The 22,951-nt window shown below is 38.3% G+C and overlaps 1 protein-coding gene across 6 annotated transcripts in view; it reads right to left on the reverse strand.

Annotated features, from left to right (window-relative positions):
- CLCN3 (chloride voltage-gated channel 3) overlaps nt 1-22,951 on the reverse strand; it is an 89,418-nt gene that overhangs the window by 46,462 nt on the left and 20,005 nt on the right. The window contains exons 1-2 of one of the 6 annotated variants that reach the window (XM_058670001.1): nt 14,841-15,214; nt 14,603-14,646 (exon numbers count right to left, since the gene is read on the reverse strand). The exons of 3 other annotated variants lie outside the window; for them this stretch is intronic. Coding sequence is in view for 2 of the 3 variants with exons in the window: in XM_004579051.4 (XP_004579108.1) it covers nt 14,841-14,919 (79 nt within the window). In the remaining variant the exon portion in view is untranslated. Of the gene's footprint in view, nt 1-14,602; nt 14,647-14,840; nt 15,216-22,951 lie in introns of those variants that run through there. 2 more of the 6 variants (XM_004579051.4, XM_004579053.4) reach the window with 2 other exon arrangements.

Here is a 22,951-nt window from a genome sequence, read left to right on the forward strand (position 1 = left end):
AACGCATAAGAGGATGGCAAAAAATCCTTGGGACTTTGCACTCACACAGAAGATCCAGAAAAAGCTGCTGGCTTTGGATCAGCTCTGCTCTGAGCATTACAGCTATTTAGGGAGTGAATCTGTGGATAATATATCTTTCTGTCTGTTCTCTCTGTAAATCTGATCTGCCTTTCCAATAAAAATAATAAATCTTCAAAGCAGCTCTCACTCACTCACTCGTGATGATGATGATGGCATAACACAGAATTTCCTTTGCAAAAACAAATCAAGGTTCCTAAGCCTGCCTATATTATCTCCTTACACTTTCTGGCAACATTCTTTCAACCCAATTCAGTCAGAGATATCCATTAACACAGGAAAGGAAATGAAGAGCAAAACAGAGAGAATAAGATTTTACATTCCAGCACACACACAAATCTGAAATTTAGGCTCTAAAACCTTTAGAAAAAAAAATCCTTTTTAAAAAATCAGCTTGTACATTTGAAGACATGGATTTTGGGGCTGCAAAAGGCTTTAAGTAAATGTGACTTCAAAATAAAATAAGCCAGAGGAAAAATCTATTCTACCCATCTACATGAAGCTTGCTGACAGAGGAAGAAGAGAGAACTAAATAAATGAGTAATAATACCGGCACTAGTATCTCTTATGAGCATCAGTTCATCTCCTGGGCCTGCTCTAATTCCCAACCAACCTCTTGCCAATGTGCCTAGGAAGGCTTGGGCCACTGCATCCATGAGGGAGACCAGAAGATCCTCCTGGTTTTGGACCAGACCACCTCCATCCAGCTTCTACATCATGTGGGGAATGAAGCAGTGGATCGAAGATCCATTTACCTCTGCTCTCTCCCTCCCGCTCTCTGATTTCACCTCTCTGTCACTAACTCTGCCTTTCAAATAAAGAAGCAATGCTTTAAAAATTAGTCAAATTGGTGAATAGTTTTAGCCTTTTCCTTTAAAAAAATTTATTTATTTTTACCAGAAAGACAGATTTTACAGAGAAAGGGGGAGAGACAAACCGTATCTTCCATTCCCAAATGGCTGCAATGGCTGGAACTGAGTTGATCTGAAGTTAGGAGCCAGAAACTTCTCCAGTGTGTCCCACGTGGGTGCAGGGTCTCATGACATTGGGCCATGGCCCACCACTCTCCCATGCTATAAGTAGGAAACTAGATGGGAGGTGGAGCCACCAGGATACAAGCCAGAACCCATACGGGATGTTGGCAGCTGGGCAAATGTACCAGCCCCACACATTTTTTTTTAAGGATGAGGTTAGTTACTGTGATGTATCAGCTGTTTTTATGAATCAATGAAGTATTTTTTTCATTCATACTCATAAAAACCACTATGGTCATTAAATGCATATACATATATTCAGTGACTTCAGATGGATCCATCATAATTTAAACCATTAGGCTGGTTCACTTTAAAATTTTTTAAAAATTTATTTTATTTTTATTAAAAAGTCAGATATACAGAGAGGAGGAGTGACAGAGAGGAAGATGTTCCATCCAATGATTCACTCCTCAAGTGACCACAACAGCTGGAACTACACTGATCCGAAGCCAGGAGCCAGGAACCGCCTCCAGGTCTCCCACATGGGTGCAGGATTCCCAAGGCTTTGGGCCAACCTTAACTGTAACCCAGGCCACAGCAGGGAGCTTGATGGGAAGTGGGACCGCCGGGATTAGAACCGGAGCCCAGTTAACTCTGAGGTTGGCATAGGTTTTGCTCCCTTGAAGGGGAGTCTTCGGTAATATTCATTGTGCTTTTGTCTCTTCTTTTGCTCTTGGTCATTGCACTTCTGGTTAGCAGAATCTTGAATTCCTTGGGGCAGGTTTACAATGCGATTTTACTTATTGCAGTTGGTACACAACTTTTTCCTTGCAGCCACTTGTGCCACAACCTCCAGCAAGTTCCAGGTCTGGGTTCTTACGTCAGATTTCCACCGTGGTCTCCACAGCCCCAGCTCTTGGCTCACCACTCTCCACCTCCTGTGATACTGTGCTGAGGCTGCACTGTTGTCTCTGCAACCTTTCTCCCACTTCCGGATGGAGCAGGTCCCAGGATTAGAGAGACACCAGATGTCCTACATAATTAGGTTGTTGGTGGCGCTGATCTTGCTGGAACCTGTTGGACTTTAGGTCTGGGTACCACACGGACCTATTTTGACCAGTATGCTGCCAGAGTGAGTATTATTTTCCTGTGCGACCAGTGCAATCACGGACCTCAGCAAGTTCTCACGAGATCAGCACATGCGAGGTTCACTATTGTCCTCTGCAGTCCCAAAGCTATTACCACAGTGCCAAAAATGGCGCCTGATATACAACCACTACAGTTCTTGATCTGCTGGCCATCAGATCCGAGGGCTACCCAGACCTGTCCTGGGTGGAACCCGTAGAATGCCACGTCGTTGCAGTTCACTGAGACAGAAATGAGCTCACTCCCAGCTCTGCGCATGCTCCGTCCCTTTCCTTGCCCTTTCCTCCTTACGCAAAATGGCGCCCAATTCAGCTCTAGGGGGCTGACTGGGCTGTGAAATCCATTCTGTTCTCGCACTGCCCGTCTGAGATCAGCTGCTCTGTCTCTATTCCTGGTCAAATTAAACAGACCAGCAGAACGGACAGTTCTGAAGACATCGAGAAAATGGGGCACACAGAATCCATAAGACTCATTTTAAAGATTCTGATCAACAATGAGAAACACAAACAAGAGTTCAAAGAATTTAAGGAAGCAATAAAGCAAATCAAGGCTGGTATATCAGAAATTAAGAACACAGTAGAGCAAATTAAAAGTACAATGGAGAGTCTCCAAAATAGAATGAAGCAAGCAGAAGAAAGAATCTCAGAATTGGAAGGTATTTCCTGTCATCAGGGGAAGCAAACAAAAAGCTGGAAGCAGAGCTGGATCAGGCCAAAACAAGTATTCAGCAATTGAAAGACACTATTAAAAGGCCAAATATAAGAGTTATGGGAGTCCCAGAAAGTGCAGAAAGAGAAGCTGAGTTTGCAAATGTATTTAATGTAATAATAAAGAAAAATTTCCCTCATCTAGAGAAAGACTTGGGAAACAAGTTCCAGGAGGGGCACAGAACTCCCAACAGGCTTGATCAAAAACGATCTTCACCAAGACACATGATTATCCAGCTCTCTTCAATCAAACATAAGGAAAAGATCCTGAAATGTGCACGTGAAAAAAATGAATTGACATATAAAGGAATGCCAATTAAGCTCACAGGAGATCTCTCACAGGAAACTCTACAGGCCAGAAGAGAATGGAGTGACATATTCCAGATTCTAAAAGAAAAAAATTGTTGGCCTAGGATAACATATCTAGCAAAGCTTTCTTTTGTCTTTGAAAATGAAATAAAATTCTTCCACAGTAAAGAAAAGCTAAAAGAATTTGCCTCTTCCAAACCTGCCCTACAAATGATACTTCAAGATGTTCTCTTGACAGAAAAGAGGAATAGCACCTACCAAAACCAAAGGCAAACGGGAAGAACATCCCAGTAAAATGACAACAGAAGACTAAACCAATGAACAACCCATTCCTAAAATGACAGGATCAAGGTAACACCCATGTATATTAAACTCTGAATGTAAATGGCTTAAGCTTAATCAACGTCATAGATTAGTAGACTGGATTAAAAAACAAAACCCATCTATTTATTGTCTTGAAGAGTCACACTTCACCAACAAAAATCAATGGAAACTCTATCTCATGGGTTTTGTTATTTTTTGTTGTTTTCATCTCTTCAAAACACTTCCTTCGGATTAAATCATTCAATGACTCATAGATCATAGAGTAGAATCATTTTCTTCAAGAAGGTTCTTGATTTACACATTAGTCATTTAATACCATGTTATTTAACTTCTTGATGTTATTAACTTCTTTTTTCTCCCAGATGTTGATTTTGTTTTGTGGCTCTTCATTTAAGGGGATGTATAGTAGCCGTGTAATGGAGACTGTCATATCTAGTAACATGTCATTTAACTTCAGGCATTGTAAATTTCTATTTTTCTTTTTATTGTTGATTTTGTATCATGACTTTTCATTTAAGGGGATGAATAGTAGCTGTGTAATGGAAACTGTCATATCTAGTAACATGTCATTTAACTTCATGGCATTGTAAATTTCTTCTTTCTATTGTTGATTTTGAATAATGACTTTTCATTTAAGGAGATGTACAGTAGCTGCGAAACTGAGATTAACATTCAGATGTGAGGATGTAGTGTGGTACGCATTTCTACTTCCAGACAAAGATGGACTTACAATGAAACTGTTTACTGTATCTTGACAATAGGATTCTGGACTTTCTGCCATTGTCTATGCCCGCAATGATAGACATATGACTGAGTATGAAGAACTGTATGTTAGTAATGATATAGAGGAACTTGGGGGGAGGGAACTGGGGAGGGGATAAGGGAATATGAAACTGTATTATAAAATAATAACAATAATAATAAAATGTTTAAAAAAATGAAAAAAAAAAAAAAGAACCGGAGCCCAAATGGGATCCTGGTGCGTGCAAAGTGAAGACTTTAGCCACGAGGCCACTGAGCTGGGCCCTAGACTGGTTCACTTTCACAAACAATAGCTGAAACATGTACCTCTTTTACCCAGGGTGGGGGGCCTCATGTTACTGACCCTGGTCCTTGTCCCGCCCGTGAGTAAAAAGGACATATCTGTGGATGCAGACCCGGATGCACAATGGAGAACATGGCAGCCATTTGGTACCATCGCAGAGGAAGAACAGAGCAAATTGGACAACTACCCTTGCAGATGACGACAGCAAAAATCTGGGTGAATGGAGACTTGAGGTTGACTACGTCAGCCAATGGACACTGGGAGGACTGCATCACCCTTGGATCAGTGAAATCGACAGCAGTGCAGACCTGTCCAAACCACCTGATCAGAACCCTCGGAACATGTACTATAGTGGGAACCTGGGCTGATATCGGGTGGTAGTTCCCCATCCCTGGGTGCTGGGACATTTGGGAGGCCTAGTGTGGGCTCCCTCTTTGTCTCCCCACTCCCCTCAAAGATAAGAAGCAATGGAGGCAATGATTTCACCCACTTTTCCCTGAGTCTCGATCTTTCCCACCCTGGCCAACTGTAATTACCGTCAAATAAATTTTTAAAAAATAAAATAAAAATTAATTAATAAAAAACAATATCTGAAACATGTATTTGTTAATTCGTCTGCTTTTCCTGATTAAGTTTTAAAAATTGTAAGGATTTTCTTAATTTTTCTAATCCCCCTCCTATATATTTAATATTAACAACCAACTATAATTCAATATAAAAAATAACTTATTCAATAATTACACTCAGTGTTACTTGTGTAGTGAGCCCTTAAATTATTATTTTTTAAAGATTTATTTTAGTTTTATTGGGGATTAGAACTGGCACCCATATAGGATTCAGGCGCATGCAAGGTGAGCACTTTACCGCTAGGCTACTGCGTTGGGCCCTACTGCATTTATTTTAGGAAACTTTAATCCCTCACAGCATATAATTTTGTTGTTGGGGTTAATCCAGGTCCTCTCTTCTCCCCAACTACTAAGGAAAAGGCACAAATTCTAGCTCCTGAAAATGAAAATCAGAGCATAGTGACACAAAGACAGATGGAGCCAATTAAGTGCTGCAATGGAATTTAAAATTTTTTGCTACATAGATCCACAGATTTTCAGACAAAAAAAAAAAAGGTATGACCTAAATGTTAGTATTTCAACCTTATTTTTTGAAGGATTATCAGATACCAGTGACTGTCATTCCTCTCATTCTACTTCCTGGCCGAAAAATAACAAAAAGACTGGAAACAAATGTCACTTTCCTTCAAGATAGGTCTAGGAAAGAAACTCAAGGTTCTTACCACAACTTGAGGTCAGAAAGACCTAGAGTCAAACACCAGCTCTGCCAACTATTAGCTCCAGCACAAGCTACCCACTAACACCTCTGGGGTACTATAGTTCTCTCAGTCACTTTGAGTTAGATGTACAGACTGAAAGTAAAGCTTTTAACACTATATTGGCAAGCAGTAATCAATGAACACAAGCTATTCCTGCTCAAATACGTTAGTGTTTAAAGTCTCAAGGCTTCATTATATTATTCATATATTAATCTTAACCACAATACCAATAAAAGTCAAAGACAGTGGAAAAAAGGTATCATAAATTAAGACAGTATGTTTTTCTTATAACTCTATATTGCATTAAAAAATGCTGTGGATTCCTTTATCCCAGTAATGGACACAGAAATAAATTCCTAAATGCATAGTAAATACAAGTTTTCATGGTTCTTGTGTCACTAACAATAAAGTATTTCAGTAAGTAGGCAAAAGATTTAATCAATGAAGGGTAACAAGCTTGAAACTGTCTCAGAAACAGTAAGAAGGATTGCATACCTGTTTTTTTTTTTTTTTAAAGATTTATTCATTTTATTACAGCCAGATATACACAGAGGAGGAGAGACAGAGAGGAGGATCTTCCGTCCGATGATTCACTCCCCAAGTGAGCCGCAACGGGCCAATGCGCGCCGATCCGAAGCCGGGAACCTGGAACCTCTTCCAGGTCTCCCACACGGGTGCAGTGTCCCAATGCATTGGGCCGTCCTCAACTGCTTTCCCAGGCCACAAGCAGGGAGCTGGATGGGAAGTGGAGCTGCCGGGATTAGAACCGGCGCCCATATGGGATCCCGGGGCGTTCAAGGCGAGGACTTTAGCCGCTAGGCCACGCCGCCGGGCCCGCATACCTGTTTTATTATTGTCCAAAAAGAAACTTAAAAAATCAATCATATGCATAGAAATATAAACCCACTATTTACTGGATTTGTTTTATTATAATCAAAAGACTTAAAATGTAGAAAAATAAGTTTGAAATTATTCAACATACTTTTAAGAAATATTTTACCCAAGAGAAATATCATCTCAATAAATGATGCTGGGACCACTGGCTATCCACATTAAAATAATAGACCTGGACCCGTTCGTCATCCCACACATTAAAGTTAACTCAAAATGGATCAGACGTGAATACAGGAGCTAATACTAAGAAATTCCTAAGATAAATGTAAGACTAAATACTTGTGACTTTGGGCTAGGCAATGATTTCTTAGATTTAACACAGAGAAAAATCGACAAAAGATGAATAAACTAGACTGCACCTATATTAAAAATATTCTCATCCACAGAGGACAGATGCTTCAATCTAGCTACAGACAAAATAAATAACTAATATTAAGTATTTATGTGCCAGACATTGTTCTTAGTATGTTATATAATATTAGTTCACTTAATCCTCACAATGACTCATGCAATAGTAGTTTCACCTTATAAATTTGAAAAACAAAACACAAATAATTAGCAAACACGCACAGGGTCACACAGTCAGTAAGCAGTGGAACACAAATTCAAATTCAAGCAATCTGAGTCCATATACATGTCTTAATCCTTATATAATAAAGCCTAAGAATTCATTCCATGGTAGGTTTATGTGTATACTTTAAGCTAAGTTGATACTCATTTCTTAGAGTGGGTTAATGTTTTAGTTGATACCTTATCCCCTATCAAATGTTTGTGTGCCCTGCTTTTGGACAATACATACAATTTTCATCAATATTCCTCTTTGCATCTGGTTTTAGAGAACTTTTTCCTATACTACTTAGGAAGCTGAAATCACATTCTGTCAGTAGCCATGGGCACTCTGTTGCTCCATCACTCACATTCCTCTGCTTTAGCAAAGACCACAACAAGGACACACCGCTATTTTCACTCTCACCTAGATTAATCTTACCCCACACACAGAGTATCTTCACCCTAAGCACTGTTAATTCCCAGTCTAAGGATATACTTAGAAAACTGTTTTCACAAACTTTTATGACTGTGTCCCACAATCACAAAGTCTTCTTTTTAAAAATAAACTGATCAGCATTCAAATCAGTTCATCACTTTTTTTTCCTTTTTAAAGATTTTTTTTAAGGTTTTTTTTTTTTTTTAAGATTTACTTTTACTTATCTGAAAGACAGAGGGAAAGACACAGAAAGGTCTTCTATTCACAGATTCACTTCTGAATGGCTGCAACCGGCAGGGCTGGGCCAGGCTGAACCCTGGAACCAGGAATCACCTCATCTGTGTCTCCCACAGGGTGCACGTGCCCAACCACCTGGGTCACCCCAAGTGTGAATCTGAGCATAGTGACACAAAGATAGATAAAGACAATATGCCAGTTTTTCCAGGCACATCAGAAGGCAGCATGTTTGGAAGTGGAGCAGCCAGGACTCCAAGTGACACCTTTAGGGGATACAAGCACTATAGTAGGCATTACTCATTATGTCACAAAGCCAGTCATAACAAGAAGCATTTCTTTTTGACATTGTGTGTAAGAGTGCTCCCAGGTGGAGTTAAAGTTCAGAAACAAAATATTCTTACTACTTAGTACATATTTTACTTCCTATTTTCTTTCTGTTTTAAAATATTGGCCACAACCAAACTGATTTCAAGACAAACATTCTTTTAAACCTTCAGCTTGAAAAAAGACTGAAATTAGAAAAAAGCAAACATTAATGAAGCTATATGCTCATCCATTAAAGAAAAAACCTTTATATACCCAACCATTAACCCTTAACATGTACTTATTGAATTTTTAACAATTACTAAAATTTAAACTAAGTTCCTCAGTAAATTTCTCATCAAAGGAAATATTGTTTTGCATGTAAAAACAAACAAAAAAAAGGGATATGTAGTTCTTTAGTAAGACTGCAATTTACTAGCTCTGAGATTAATCTCCAAAAACTAGGAGTAATGATCTTGATCTTAATCACTGAAGTTCACAATACAGATTACAGTTCTCATACAAACGTAAAATACATGCATATTCTTTTAAAAAATGATGAAAGAAGGAGGGCAAGACTCAAAGTTCTAAGTACTTCCAGACAATGTAGTTGCTTCTCTAAACTAAGATCAGGAAGCCTAGTCCCTACTGAATATATTCTTTCTCCATCTGGGCCCTTACTGATAAGAAATTGTCGTCCTGGTACTGGAGGGGAAAAGTAAATGGTAAAAATTGATAGTGAGGACAAGCCTGAAATGCCAGCATCCATTGTGGGCACTGATATGAGTCCTGGCTGTTCTACTTTCTATCTAGCTCCCTGGTAATGTGCCTGGGAAAGCAGTGGAGGGCGGCGCACATGCTTGAGTCCTTGTACCCTACAGTGGAGATCCAAAAATACTCCTAACTTCTGGCTTTGTACCAGCCCAGATCTGGCCAATGCAGCCATTTGGCAGAGAACCAGCATATACAAGATCTCCCTCTATCTCTATGTATGTGTCTCTCCCTTCCTCTCCCTCTCTCTCTCATAATAGTGCCTCTCAAAAAAAAAAAAATTAAAACTAAAAAAGCTAACTTTGGGGGGCTGGCATTGTGATATAGGATAGGTTGCTAGCCTAAAACAACACCATTCCATATGGGTACTATCTGGAGCCCAGCTACTACGTTTCCAGTCTAAATCCCTGCTCATGCACCCAGGAAAGCAGCAGAAGATGGCCCAAGCACATGGGTCCGAGCTACTCACTTGGGAGAGCCATGCGCAGCTCCTGGCTCTTGGCATCTGCCTGGCCCACCTGGCTGTTGCATCCACTGTGGAGTAAGACAATGGATAAAACATCTCTCTTTCCCTCTGTGTCTCTCCCTGTTTCTTTAACTCTGCCTTTGAAACAAATCTTCTTTTTAAAAATACTATCAAGAGCAATGGTAGCTAACGAAAATGAACTAAATAAGACAGTGCAAATGAAGTATATGATGGTCTCAATTTTTTTGACACACACAGTCACATATAACAATTTAAACTGGAGAAACTTGGAAGTTCATATCAAATTCCAATGAAGCTGACCAAAGATACAATCATTAGGAATGCTGAAGCCATCACCCAATCCACAGTTTTCTTTTATGTTCTATTGTCATCCCCAAATAAAAAGCCACATTATTTGTTAAAGATAATAAAATAGGTATCAGGATGGCTGTATAACAGAAACAAATTCCAGGTTCATTTATTATCCCCGCATATAAGATGATAAAAAATTCACAGTATTTGTGAAATTAACTAATTTCAACTAGCAGAGTTGTAAAGGATTGCCTAAAAAAAAATCTGGGAATTAAACTAACTGGAAAACAAAACAAAACCAAACTTGAAATCTGGGAATTAAATTAACTGAAAAACAAAACAAAACGTTAAAGTATAATTTTAGATATTTATGTAAGTACAATGCAGAAAATCTCAATGCTGGGAAAATAGCCAGAATCATTAACTTAATCAATATTTACAGGAAATCACATCATATTTTGGGATCTTGATACACAATGTTTACTGCAAACCACAAGATGGTATAAAATTAATCACAGTAAAGTATAATCTAGGAAAATACAGCTAGGAACAGTAAAAGATTTTACTAAAAATTTTAAATTTAGATTCTGTAGGTAAAATAAATACGGTTCTTAAAATGGTCTACTTATTTATTTGAAAGCCAGAGGGAAGGGCAGACAGAGAGAAAGAGAGATCTTCTATCTATTGGTTCATTCCCCAAACAGCCTCAACAGCCAAGTCTAACTGACCAGACTCAAAAGACAGGTCTCTCAGCTGGGTGGCAGGAGCCAAAGTACTTGGGTCATTCTCCACTGCCTTCCCAGGTCTATTAGCAGGAAGCCAAATAGATGGGACTTGAACCAGCCCTCCTTACACAGGGTGTCAACAACACAAGCAGCGTTTAACCCTGCAAGCCACAAGTCCCGTATGTAAAATAAACGTAATGGCAATGTCCTGTTTTACACTACTGTTGTAGAATATAAAGAATTAATGAAAAAAAAGGAAAAAATTAAAAATACATATATAAAGAATGTCTAACACCAGTAAAGGACCATTATTTGTTCTTTTAATTAGACACTTAGATGGATCAGCTTTTAGAAACAGGCTTAACTTTCTGCTTGAAAAATGGATAAGAGAAACGCAACAGAATTTGAGTCCTAAAATGACTTAACAAAGAGCCTACAGACAATGTCTCTTGTATAACTCAACACCACGATTTCCAAGTAGCATGCAAAAACTACTGCTACTAAAAACACTACTGACACTTCGGGGAGAGAAGAAAAGTGAACAAATTCATCTATGTGTACAAGAATAAGAAAGCTGGGTCTGGCACAGTAGCCTAGTAGCTAAAGTTCTTGCCTTGCATGTGCACTGATCCCATAGGAGCGCAGGCTCATATCCCCACTGCTCCACTTCCCTTCCAGCTCCCTGCTTGTGGCCTGGGAAAGCCCAAAGCCTTGGGAACCTGCATCCGTGTGGGGGGAACCTGCATCCGTGTGGGAGAAACCTGGAAGAAGCTCATGGCTCCTAGATTCAGATCAGCTCCGCTCTGACTGCAGCCACTTGGGGAGTGAACCAGCAGATGGAAGATCTTTCTGTTTCTCTCTCTGTAAATCTGACTTTACAATAAAAATAAATAATTTTTTTAAAATGAGTAAGCTTTATTTAAATGTATCATCTACCTGCTGAATATCAAGAAATAACTTCAAGTGAAAATTTGAAAGAATACTATCCTAGCCTGTTATTTCAAAGGCAAAGCAAGGCTGCCCCTTTGTGGTTATGACCCCATTAGAATCTGGCACATTTTATCTTTCTGTACTATTGTCTTTACTGACTCACAACAAAACTACCGGGTTGGTTTTGTTATATCGAAATTGTTTAGTGAACAACATACAACACATTTGCTCTCCTCGGGGCAATATTCACTCCACTATCTGCCAGCAACACTGTCCTATCATATTCCTGGATGTACTTGAAAAAAATCCTATTTTAATAACACTTGTCAAAAAGAATTTTATCTCTTCTCCCTCTAAAATCTCACAGAACATGTATCCATAAGATTCACTGAAACTGATTAATTTCCTTGGGGTTTTATTTCATTGTTTTCAACTTGGGAAGCCTTCTGCCACTATTTATCTTCAAACTTATTTCAGAAATCTACACACAGTAAGATGCATTATATCCTCATAACAGAAGCTAAACATTTGAATGGAGTCCTAACCTTTGCTTTACATTTCTTTATCTCAGTTTGGGCAACTGAAACAACAGAAACTGTAACAGGATCTAATACACAAGTTGTGATAAGAAATTAAGATGATTTGATACATTTAAAGCACCTGAGTTTCTGACAAACACCAAAATTCTACCAATAGTCATTACTACTGTTGCTCTTATTCCCAACCATACTCTCTACAGTGTCTACAATAGTGACACACACACACACACACACACAAGCTCCAGAAACACTTTGAATAAAATATTCAGTTTTAAGACCCTTCACAGAATATATGAAGGTTCGAGGCCCAAAAGGGTTGACAGAAGAAAAGAATTCAACCCCTCAAATCACTTTAAAAATTACAAAGAAATGACTGAGAGCTGCATATAAAACTCAACAATCCAAATAAACTTAGCTCATTTTTAAATTTCTGCTAAGAAAGAAAGAGTTGTTCAGTGAGGCAGCCTTCCTATTTCTACACAGGAAACTTCATTGCAAAGATGACTATTTCCAAAATATTATCTTATTTTCCAATTTATCAAAAAATATTGACTAATTCTATTTTTAATCTACATATGCTTCCATCCTCTATATTATTCATTAAAGTAACAAGCTTCATTACTAACTATCTTACCTAGAAAAAGCAATGGAGTATTAAGTTTAATTTATCAAAGGTAATTGCTTGCTCTAACACTTACGGATTTAATAAACACAAACACATTTACTTTATTGATACTATTTACAATTTTATGCTGTATTTGTCCGTCCCTTCACTATCACACTAAAAATCTATTTCTCATCACTGAAGTTTTGTCCTCCCAGGAAAGGTGCTTGGCTCTCTTGATTAATGTTAGCTGCCTACCTTCACACCACCAGTTCTTTGTGTTGACCTACAACTACAATGGCTCATAAATTATGGAAAACAAACCATCTCTTACCCATAGATATCAGGATACTACAGTATGTTTCAGGTAATACAGTACAGTCAAGCAAACCTGGTAATGATCTGTACTACAAATACACAGTGCTACTTTTAAATAACGCTAACACATTAATAGGCTAGGCCTCATGAAGTGATACAGAGTCTATCTAATGTGCCAGGAATATAGGTCTGACCTTAAGCACAATTCCTACGTGCTCATTTATGTAAATGCAACACAAATAAAAACACTGCGTTATGGTAATTACCAGTAATCATGCTGACTCTCACTTAAGTTTGGCTTATTTTACTGCGTTCGTTAAACAGAGATCTATAAGTTCTGCCATAGATTCTCCAAAGGAATTTGAATTTCTCAAGCTCAGGTCTCGTGGCTTCTCATTATTAACAAATCGATGTTGTAATGGTCAGAGAAAACTCAGCCTGGCCTGTTTCACAGTTTAATCACTGATTATCAGAAAATATGACATTTGAACCGTCACTACTCATTCACCTGGTTTCCGGTTCAAGGAAATTCCTGGCAGAAAACTGATGATCTAGATATGATCAAAAAAAAAAAAAAAACCAGAACCTATCGTCACAATAGTAAGAACTAAAATTAAAAGACAAATTCTCAGCGGGGAGATAAGAAATTATTTTCTTCTTTATGCTTTTAGGTGTTTCCCCAAATGTTCTAACACAACATATTGAAATTTCATAAAGGCAACACTATAAGCAAAAGCACAATATATAAAACCATCTGCATAAAATTGTTTTTCAAAACATAAAGAAACCTTTTCTAATTATAGAACATCACAAGATAAATATTACAACTTTTCAGAGGCTAAAATAGTATCAAGCAGATACAACACAACCAAAACAGGTGTCGACTTCATTAAAACTTTAAAATTGCAAGACGTTAATAGTTTTAAATCAATGTCATCAGAATACAAAGCATACTGGAAGTACTCATAAAATGGAGTAAAAATGTTCAAGTAAATCATGACTTCCTTATTTACTTCATAAAGTTTACATTAAGCCATAAAGTTTATAATATCACAAAGTAATTCATAACTATATGGCTTGTAAAGTTCAATTGTTTTCCACAGTAGCAAATGTCAGTCTATTTTTGGAATAATCAATTTAAGAAAATGAAAAACCAGCAGTCTAAGCAACATACAAGCAATGTCTGCCAAGATTCACATCTGCACTGGGTGCTTTTCCATATTTCATTTACTGACTCCTATTTACTTGTAATGTGTACAAGTTGACTAAATGTATTTCATCATATCAAATTTCACAAGATACCTGAAATGCATATTAGATGAAAAATATTAACATAAAAATGTGTTCATCTTTATTGTCATTTTTTAATGTTCTCAAATGTAAACCAAACTTTCACTACAAATTTATTTTGCGGTATAAAATCTACAAAGTAACTGGCAGCAGGTAAAATATAAGAGTACACAGACACTTGATTTCTCTTTAAAGGAAACATAAGTTTTCTGAAAGACGAAAAACATGATGACTCTTTGGGTGCCAACTGACACAACTTCGGTTAGCTGTAAAAGCAGATTAATTCATTTTTGTGGTTAAACAGAAAGAGGATTTTCTCACAGAAGATGGAGTCGGAGGCCGATGTGATCTGAAGCAGTACTAATCTGCACAGAGAAAACAATCAGGCACTATAGCGCCGGTTCTGACGCTTGCATATTCCCCTCTGCTAAACAGCCTGGGCAGGCAACAACCTACTGCAGTATTTAAAAGACAAACAAGAACCTCTTTAAACTAGAGACCCGCCCAGCCGCATGCAAAACATACCAAAAGAGGATTCATAGCAAGGGGATGGTATTACCTCTTTGATGTAATTCCCTCAGGGGAATATTGTCTCCTCCCCCGTCATAAGGCAAGTAGGGATCAGAAGAAGAATCCATGATTGGAATTTTTTAAAAGGAAAAAAAAAAAAAAGGAAAGAGAAAAAGCCTGCTAGTTTAAGAAGACAGTGGCATTTCTTCCAGCCCTGCTGCAGCAGGCAAGGGAGATGCCATATTTGATGTGGGTTGGAACTGTAGTTCCACACGCTGAAGCAACTGGGTTCTTCCACAGTGAATGATGTCATCAAAGGGAAATTATTGCAGCCTGGTTGCTAGTGGCTACAATCAGGCAAGGCTTAGAGGCAGAATAGCCTTCTTAATCAGGTCCTGCTACGTAAGATGATGACTAAGCTCCAAGTATAACACACAAAACTGGTTTGAGAATTTTAAACCATTCACAAGGTAGCTTCTATAGCCTGAGTAGGAACAGAAATGAAACAATAGGAACATTCTTTCTTTTTGATTTTTAGATAAATATACGGAAACAAAGTAACATAGAAATGTAGAAAGGAAATTCTAGAGGTAGACAATGCCCTTTTATATTTTCTAACAAGAAAACAGGAACAACACTCTAATAAGGTAGAGAATTTGTAATATAAGTACTAACTTTATACAGTAATGGTAGGAGTAATTATGATTAAAAACTAGAACATTTCAAAGAGTTCTCCAGAGAATTAGTTTCTAATAATTCTAATTCTAATAGAACTAGTCTATTCATCTCAAATGTACAGAAGGTTCCTACTGAGGATTAAAAAAAAAAGAAGAAGAAATAAAAAGCACTCCTGAATAATCAGGAAGTGAATAGTGTTTTATCTCACTCACTAATCCTGTCCAGCAGCCTCTTATTTCCTTCCTTCAGGAACTATTCAGTAAGAAAATTATTGCTTTTAAGTAGGAAAAAAAAGTATCAACATACCAACTAACCTGTGGTGTAAGGCAACTTTGCAAAAAAGATTGATTAGATCTTTCTTTCTATTTTTCAAAGATTTGATGCTTTTAAAAACAACTTTCACTAAAAACTCTGAAAATGAAGTACACCATTGTATCACTGCTAGAAATTCTTACAGGATAATGTAAGCATAATTCCAAGACACACTGACACACATACGTAAGCTCATAGCTCAGAGTTTTACAGATACCTCTGAGGTGATTCCTTTACATTTTCTCTTCCTCAAACGCCTATTAGGCAGTGCCACTAAAGAAAAAAGCGCTGTTCAGCAAAAGTAAAAGCCAATTCCATAAACTTAGGAGTCCTGCAAAATGTTTTCTTAAGTACTGCTTCAATTCAATGCAATAACTTAGAAGTTACGCAACTTCTAAGGTCCACTAAAAGTCAAAGAATTTACAAGAAATTATATGACAATTACAGCTGAAGGAAGGAAAAAGAACTCAGAAGACAAGAAAAAGAGCAATTCTACTTCATTCACTTAAGTACATTTTAGTTGTCAAGAATTTTCACAATTGTATACGTTACATGAAGTTTCTGTATTTGAACCTCATAAACATAGCATAAGACAGGGCTAACAATTCTCCTTTGGGCAGCACTTATCGATAGGTTTTTGTCTTTTGGATAAGAATAGAATTACTGGCACAGGAATATTCTGTCTAATCCTGATTGTAGTTATTAACATGTATTACTGAAAAGCAGGTTGACAAATTCTTTTTCTAATTCCAGGAAAGAGGGCATTTAGGACTTGGCAGGAGGACTCCACCCACATTCCACATCCAAGTAGATTTCAGTCCTGACTCTGTGCTAATGTACACCCTGGGAAATGGCATGTAATGGTTCAACCACTTGAATCCCTGACCTCCTGTGTGGGAGACCTACACTGAGTTCTCATATCCCAGCATGGGATTGTGTCAGCACTGGCTATTTTGGGCATCTGAGTAGCAAATCAGCAGATGGGAGATTACTGCCCCTACTCTTTCAAATAAATAAATTTTACATAATATAAGACCAGGAGAAGTTTGTTTAAAAGAGCTAATTCAACACATAATATAGACATTTATGGTTCTTTGGTATATTCTCAAACTACAAGATTTCTCTAAAAATATATATTGTGTGGCATGTATAAATGATTTGTCATAACTATTTTCTTTCATGCCTTAACATAAAATAAAGATCTATCAATAAGGTTTCTGAATCTTGTTCTTCCTGACCCAAAACTGGTAACTCATAACAACGGTGGCTAGCACTAATAGCTAAAGAGGATTACAATAAAGTCCCAGTAAAACACACAGACAACAATTGCAAAAGGTTGAACTCCTCTAAGAATGTCCCCTACAGGAATGTGCCCTTGAAGAGACAACACCCACCCTCTTATCTGTCTTACTGCAATGTCGCCTTGCCAGTCTTTTATCAAAAGTAATTCACTGAATGAAGAGAGCGGTACAGCTGGCCCTACAAGGTTCTAATCAACAGACTACAGAAGTCATAGGCTTATCCAAAAGACAAAAACTTGTAGACCAGTACTGCCCAAAGGAGTCTGTTTAAGGGAATTCCAGGTATAGACAAGGAAATGCCAGATCTGGTGTAGATGGTACCTGCCACTAGATGTAACCCCACACCCTGGCCACAGAGCAACTGAAACTCACCTGGCCATCATAAACATTTAAGAGCATGGAATCAAAGGAAGGTCATGAGCATCTCTGACCAACCTCGAACTTGGACACAAGCTGAACACATACCTCTCAGCTCCAATTTCAATCTGAAGGAACCTTTACCTCTAACTCAGGAATTAAGCAATAGGTACCCAGCTTCTTGCTCCATGTTAATGACTGGCTTCCAGCATTTTCAAAAAGCTGACACACATTTGGGATCCTATAACAACATTTCCAATTAATCTAAGGGGTTCTTTGGCAACAAAAATACAAATATTTCGTAGCCACATGTGAATCAAAACCGGTGAATATACAGATTTGCATTTTTATGCAAAAAATTTAGAATGAGATCAGTCAAATCCAATAATTCTTATCACTGAGGAATGAGCTAGAAGTGGGAAGAAGGGGTACATTGTTTATACAGTTCCAAACAGTTTTAATTATTTTTAAAGACATTATTCTTGAAACCAAAATATGAACTTTTTTTACAATTTCTAAACACATCTCTCATATTTACAGGACCCACAGGCACCACTTTCAGGAGACACAATCATTGCTCAGCTTAAAATACCTTCTAACTACATCTGGAAACAGACAGCATATATAGAAGGTGTGGCAAATACACTTTGACATAGATTCCGTCTTACAGGGCCAATAAAATCATTACAGTGAGGGTGAGGACGGGGCTGAAGTGGAAGGAGAGCGGAAGGCAAATTCTAAAATTCCTGCGCATAGCTCCAGGAAAAATATTCAGGCTGGATCCTCTGAGCAACCAAAACCACTGACATGATAACACACAAAAAGGAACTGAAAATTTCAGAGCAAAGGCTGTATCAACTTACAAATGCCACCACGATTATAATTTCAACTTCATATCACATTCTGGATAAACCACAATCTATTTGGCATGTACTTCCTTATCTCTTCCCTATCTGTAAATGAGTGAGGCAAAATATATGACAATAGTTCAATCTTGAATCTGTAACACTTAAACCTAAATAAAGAAAAGAAAAATGAACTTTGGATCTAACTTCCAAATTACAGTAAATACAAACACAGAGAGGGATGTTAAATAACACCAAAGGAATGCAATCAGAAAAGCTAAAAAACAAATTAGGAAGCCAATCACCTAATATCCTACCAAAACAAAACAAACAAACAAAAAAACCCTCTTTCTTTGAAAGTGAGAAACAGAAAGAATGAGAGAGAGATTTTTCACCTACTGCTTCATTCTCCAGACAGCTATCATGGCTGAACTCTAGCCAGGACTCCAGTGCCTTCCCAGGTATACTAGCGAGGAGCTGGATTTGAAACGGAGCAGCCAGGACTTGACTGCCATATGGGATGCCAGTGTGACTTATGAACCACCCCTCATGGGATGCCAGCTCTCACAAGGGACATGATCACTTGATCCACTCTGCCACAATGTTGATGCCTCAAAGGCCTAATTTCTTTCTTTTTAATATTCTTTTTATCTTGATAATCTTACATAGTTGATTAGGGCACAAAGGGTCAAAGATTATAGGAAAGTGGGTAAGACCATTGTTTCCACACTAATATCATTTCTCCCCCTGTATCTGGGGGAAGGAGAGAGACAAGGAAAGCAGCCACACCCAGCCTCCCACCATCCCAGGTCCCCATTGTGGGGCATGCTCCGAGGGTCCCGCTCAAGCAGTTTTGATAGTTCAACAGTTCTGAATTGCTGCCAATCTCGCTGTTACAATCACGATAAAATCTCTTCAGAATCCACTCGCTGACACAGTCTCTTCATGGTTGGGGTTCTGAGATCAGCAGTTCAGTTGGAGGGATCCCAAGAAAAACTTTTGTCTGAGGTGATCCCAGACCTGATTCTTGTGTGTGCTTGCCAGTACAAGGTCTGGCACCGTCCAATCGCCCCAATCACCTTATGCACATGCTGATGGCTGCAATTGCTGGGTCAGTTATGTTTCCAGCCCTGTCTTCCACTTGAACCAATGGGGTGTTGCAGTCCAGCCCACTCCTGCCCACTTCATACTCTGCCCTCCCGCAAACCTGTGGGAGCTTCAGCCTAGTCAGGGCGACTCCCCAAAAGCCCCACCAGGCCTGCCCCCTACCCTGGTTCCCATGCCTGCCACTATGTACCACAGACTTGTTCAGTCTGTCCCACATTCCATTTAGCTCTCGTACATGTCAATGGGCATTGAAGCCTAGTTAATCCAACCAACCCTACTCTATCCAGTCCACACACATAGTGGCGGGTGCTCAAAGGTCTAATTTCTTCAAAAAATCAAAAGGGGAGAGGAGTAAGAAGAACTTACAAGGGGAAAAATGACTTAACAGAGATATCAAACAATTCTGATGTATAAATTTTAATCAAGCAATTAGCAAGATGTGAGATGTTTGATTTTAAGGAATTACTCATATTTAGGTATAACAGTCTTTAAAAGAAATCTTGATCTTTTTGAGATTTACAATGAAATACCTATCTACCTATATGGAATATGAAATTTCAGATTTACTTCAAAATAAGCAAGGACAGGAAGAAATAGTTAGCTATGAATGATCATTATTTAAGATAAATGATGAGAACAAGAAGGCCACAATGCCTTTCTCTATATTTTTAAGATTTCAGTAATAAATGTTTTACATAATTTTACCAATAAAATCACTTGAGAAACACATTAATAAAAATCATACCCTTATTCTTCAAACTAAATACATTGCTAGAAGTGGCAGGTTAACAACTGTGACTTATTGTCCTAAGTATAGCTGCCTCACACTTACATTTGGACATACTGTTTGGCACTATATTCTAACTTTAATTCAGTTATTCTCACCTAAGAAAAACAACAGGAAGGTAAAAAGGGCAGAGAGAAGACATAGTGAAAGTTTCAAGAGCAATCAACACAAACTGCACCATTAGCTGTAAAGCCATTATAGCACTAAGAAAGAAGAGATGGGAATTCTAAGAAATGAGGAGCCAGAAAATAAATTCAAAAGAAAAAAATGGTTTTGCAGAATTTCTACTTCACACCCACAGAAAGTTTTAATTCACTGCTTGGCTGCCTAGTTACCAGAACAATATATCACATGGTTTAACTATATGAAGACTTTTTTTCACAAACATCACAAAATGCTCACTTTTTAAAAATCAAAACCAAAAAATACCCAATATCTTTAAAGCTTAAACAACATCATCTCAAACAATATGTCACATAAAAAACACTCAGGCAGTGCTGGCATTACGCACAGCCAAGTTAGGCTACCCCAGCAATGCCAGCTTCCCATTTGGATGTGACTTCAAATCCTGGCTGCTCCACTTCCCATCCAGTTCCTTGCTATTGCGACTAGGAAATCTTTGAAAGAATACCAGAAAGGTGGCATGTTCATCATATCGCATATCCGGGATACATGATATCCATTTTACATCACTGGTGATACTAATGATCATCCTTTGGTTGCTAATAACATGCTGGCCATGTTTCTTCACTATAAAGTTACCTTTTTTATTGTTTTTCCTTATTCCTTGGTAATGAGTCACTAAATCAACACTGTTTTTGAGGAAGAAGGAGGTAAAAACTAAGCTTCTACACAAGGATATATACATTGTATTATTTTAAAAGGGAGATTTGTCTCTTTTGCCATATGTATTTCTTCAATATTTTTTGGTCTGTTATGGGTTCTTTTTAGACTTTAGGTTATAATTCACACTACATCCTTAAATTTACTGCTTTGATTAATCCAGCTTTGACAAAAGAACTCTTGCTTTCAGGTTAACTCCTGTTTCCCACTTACATGGTTCCATCCCTTCGTCCTCTAGCACTTCTTCCTTACTTCTGATGCTGCAAGATACTCCAGACCCATCTTTTGTTTTCTCTGTTCCAGACTCATTCATTTTTACAAACCAGTTCAAGTCATAAGTTCTGAAGTTAACCATAGATTGCTAAGAATCCAGGATAATGTATCTGAACAGCATGATATAATCTTTTGATGGATCAAGAAAATAAATGCAAGTTAAACCTGAGCTCAATGAAAATTGCCACAAAGATTCTTTTGCCCAATACCACTATTACTTTTATCATATTCCTTTCCAGATAGGAAAATGAAGTAACAGAAGTGATGGCAACGGTTACTATCAGGCAGTTGGGTATTAGAACAGCCATTACCTTCTGTAGCTTTTCTCCTTCAGTCAAGCACACTGCTTTTCCTGCTGGAGTATGCAGGTGTGTCTCTGTCTATATAGTTACAAATATACAGGAGTGACATAACTCACGCTACTCCAGTAAATATTCTACCAACTTCATGAGTGTTCAGTTAAATCAAAACTTTTCTCAGGGCCAGCACAGTAGCATAATAGGCTAATCCTCCGCCTGCAGCACCAGCATCCAATATGGATGACAGCTCCTGTCCCAGCTGCTCCACTTCCCACCCAGCTCCCTGCTTAGGGCCTGAAAAAGCAGCACTATATAGGAAATCCAGAGGAAGCTTCTGGTTCCTGGTTTCAGATCAGCTCAGCTCTGACCACTGTGGCCACTTGTGGAATGAACCAGCAGATAGAATACATCTCTCTCTAAATCTGTCTTTCCAATAAAAAAATAAATCTTTCAAAAAATTTTTAAGAAAAAGACTGCTAAAGGCTATAAAATGTGCTGAGCTAATATGCTAAGTGGATGAACATTTTATAAAATAGCAAACTTTGAATGAGCTCCTACTGTGTGCCTGCCAATGTATTCATTAGTCACTGTTAAGAAAGGAGGATAAGTGAACAACAAATGTGGCTGCCTAGGGTGCACTAACATTGCTTCCCTACAGAGCCTGGAAATAAGGAAAACAAGATCGCTCAGACTGAATCAGAATGTGCAGTTAAATCATAATGGATCAACTTAAACTATATTATGAACTTAGAACAACATAAGACCAACAGGGATTACTAAAATTCCACTAAGAAAGAAAAAAACTGTCTGGCTTATTATAGGAGAGTGGGCTAAAAAGAAGACAAGAATAAAGTAAAGAGAGCCAACACAGTAGAAACACAGTTTATTGGGCCCAGCGGCGTGGCCTAGCAGCTAAAGTCCTCACCTTCAACGCCCCGGGATCTCATGTGGGCGCCGGTTCTACTTCCGGCAGCTCCACTTCCCATCCAGCTCCCTGCTTGTGGCCTGGGAAAGCAGTTGAGGACGGCCTAAAGCCTTGGGACTCTGCACCCGTGTGGGACACCTGGAAGAGGTTCCTGGTTCCCAGCATCGGATCGGCGCACCACCGTTGCGGTCACTTGGGGAGTGAAACATTAGACAGAAGATGTTCCTCTCTGTCTCTCCTCCTCTCTGTATATCTGACTTTATAATAAAATAAATCTTTTTTTAAAAATTAAAAAAAAAACCACAGTTTATCAACCAGGATATCTCTTACCCCCACCTTGAGAAGTAAGATAAGGATTCCTAGAGAGGCTGAGGGCCAACTTGAGAAAAGTACTTGGGTATTACACAGAAACATGTACAACAAAGACCTGGAG

This window comes from Ochotona princeps, chromosome 11 (assembly GCF_030435755.1).
Source record: "Ochotona princeps isolate mOchPri1 chromosome 11, mOchPri1.hap1, whole genome shotgun sequence".
In the NCBI taxonomy this organism is placed as follows: domain Eukaryota; kingdom Metazoa; phylum Chordata; class Mammalia; order Lagomorpha; family Ochotonidae; genus Ochotona; species Ochotona princeps.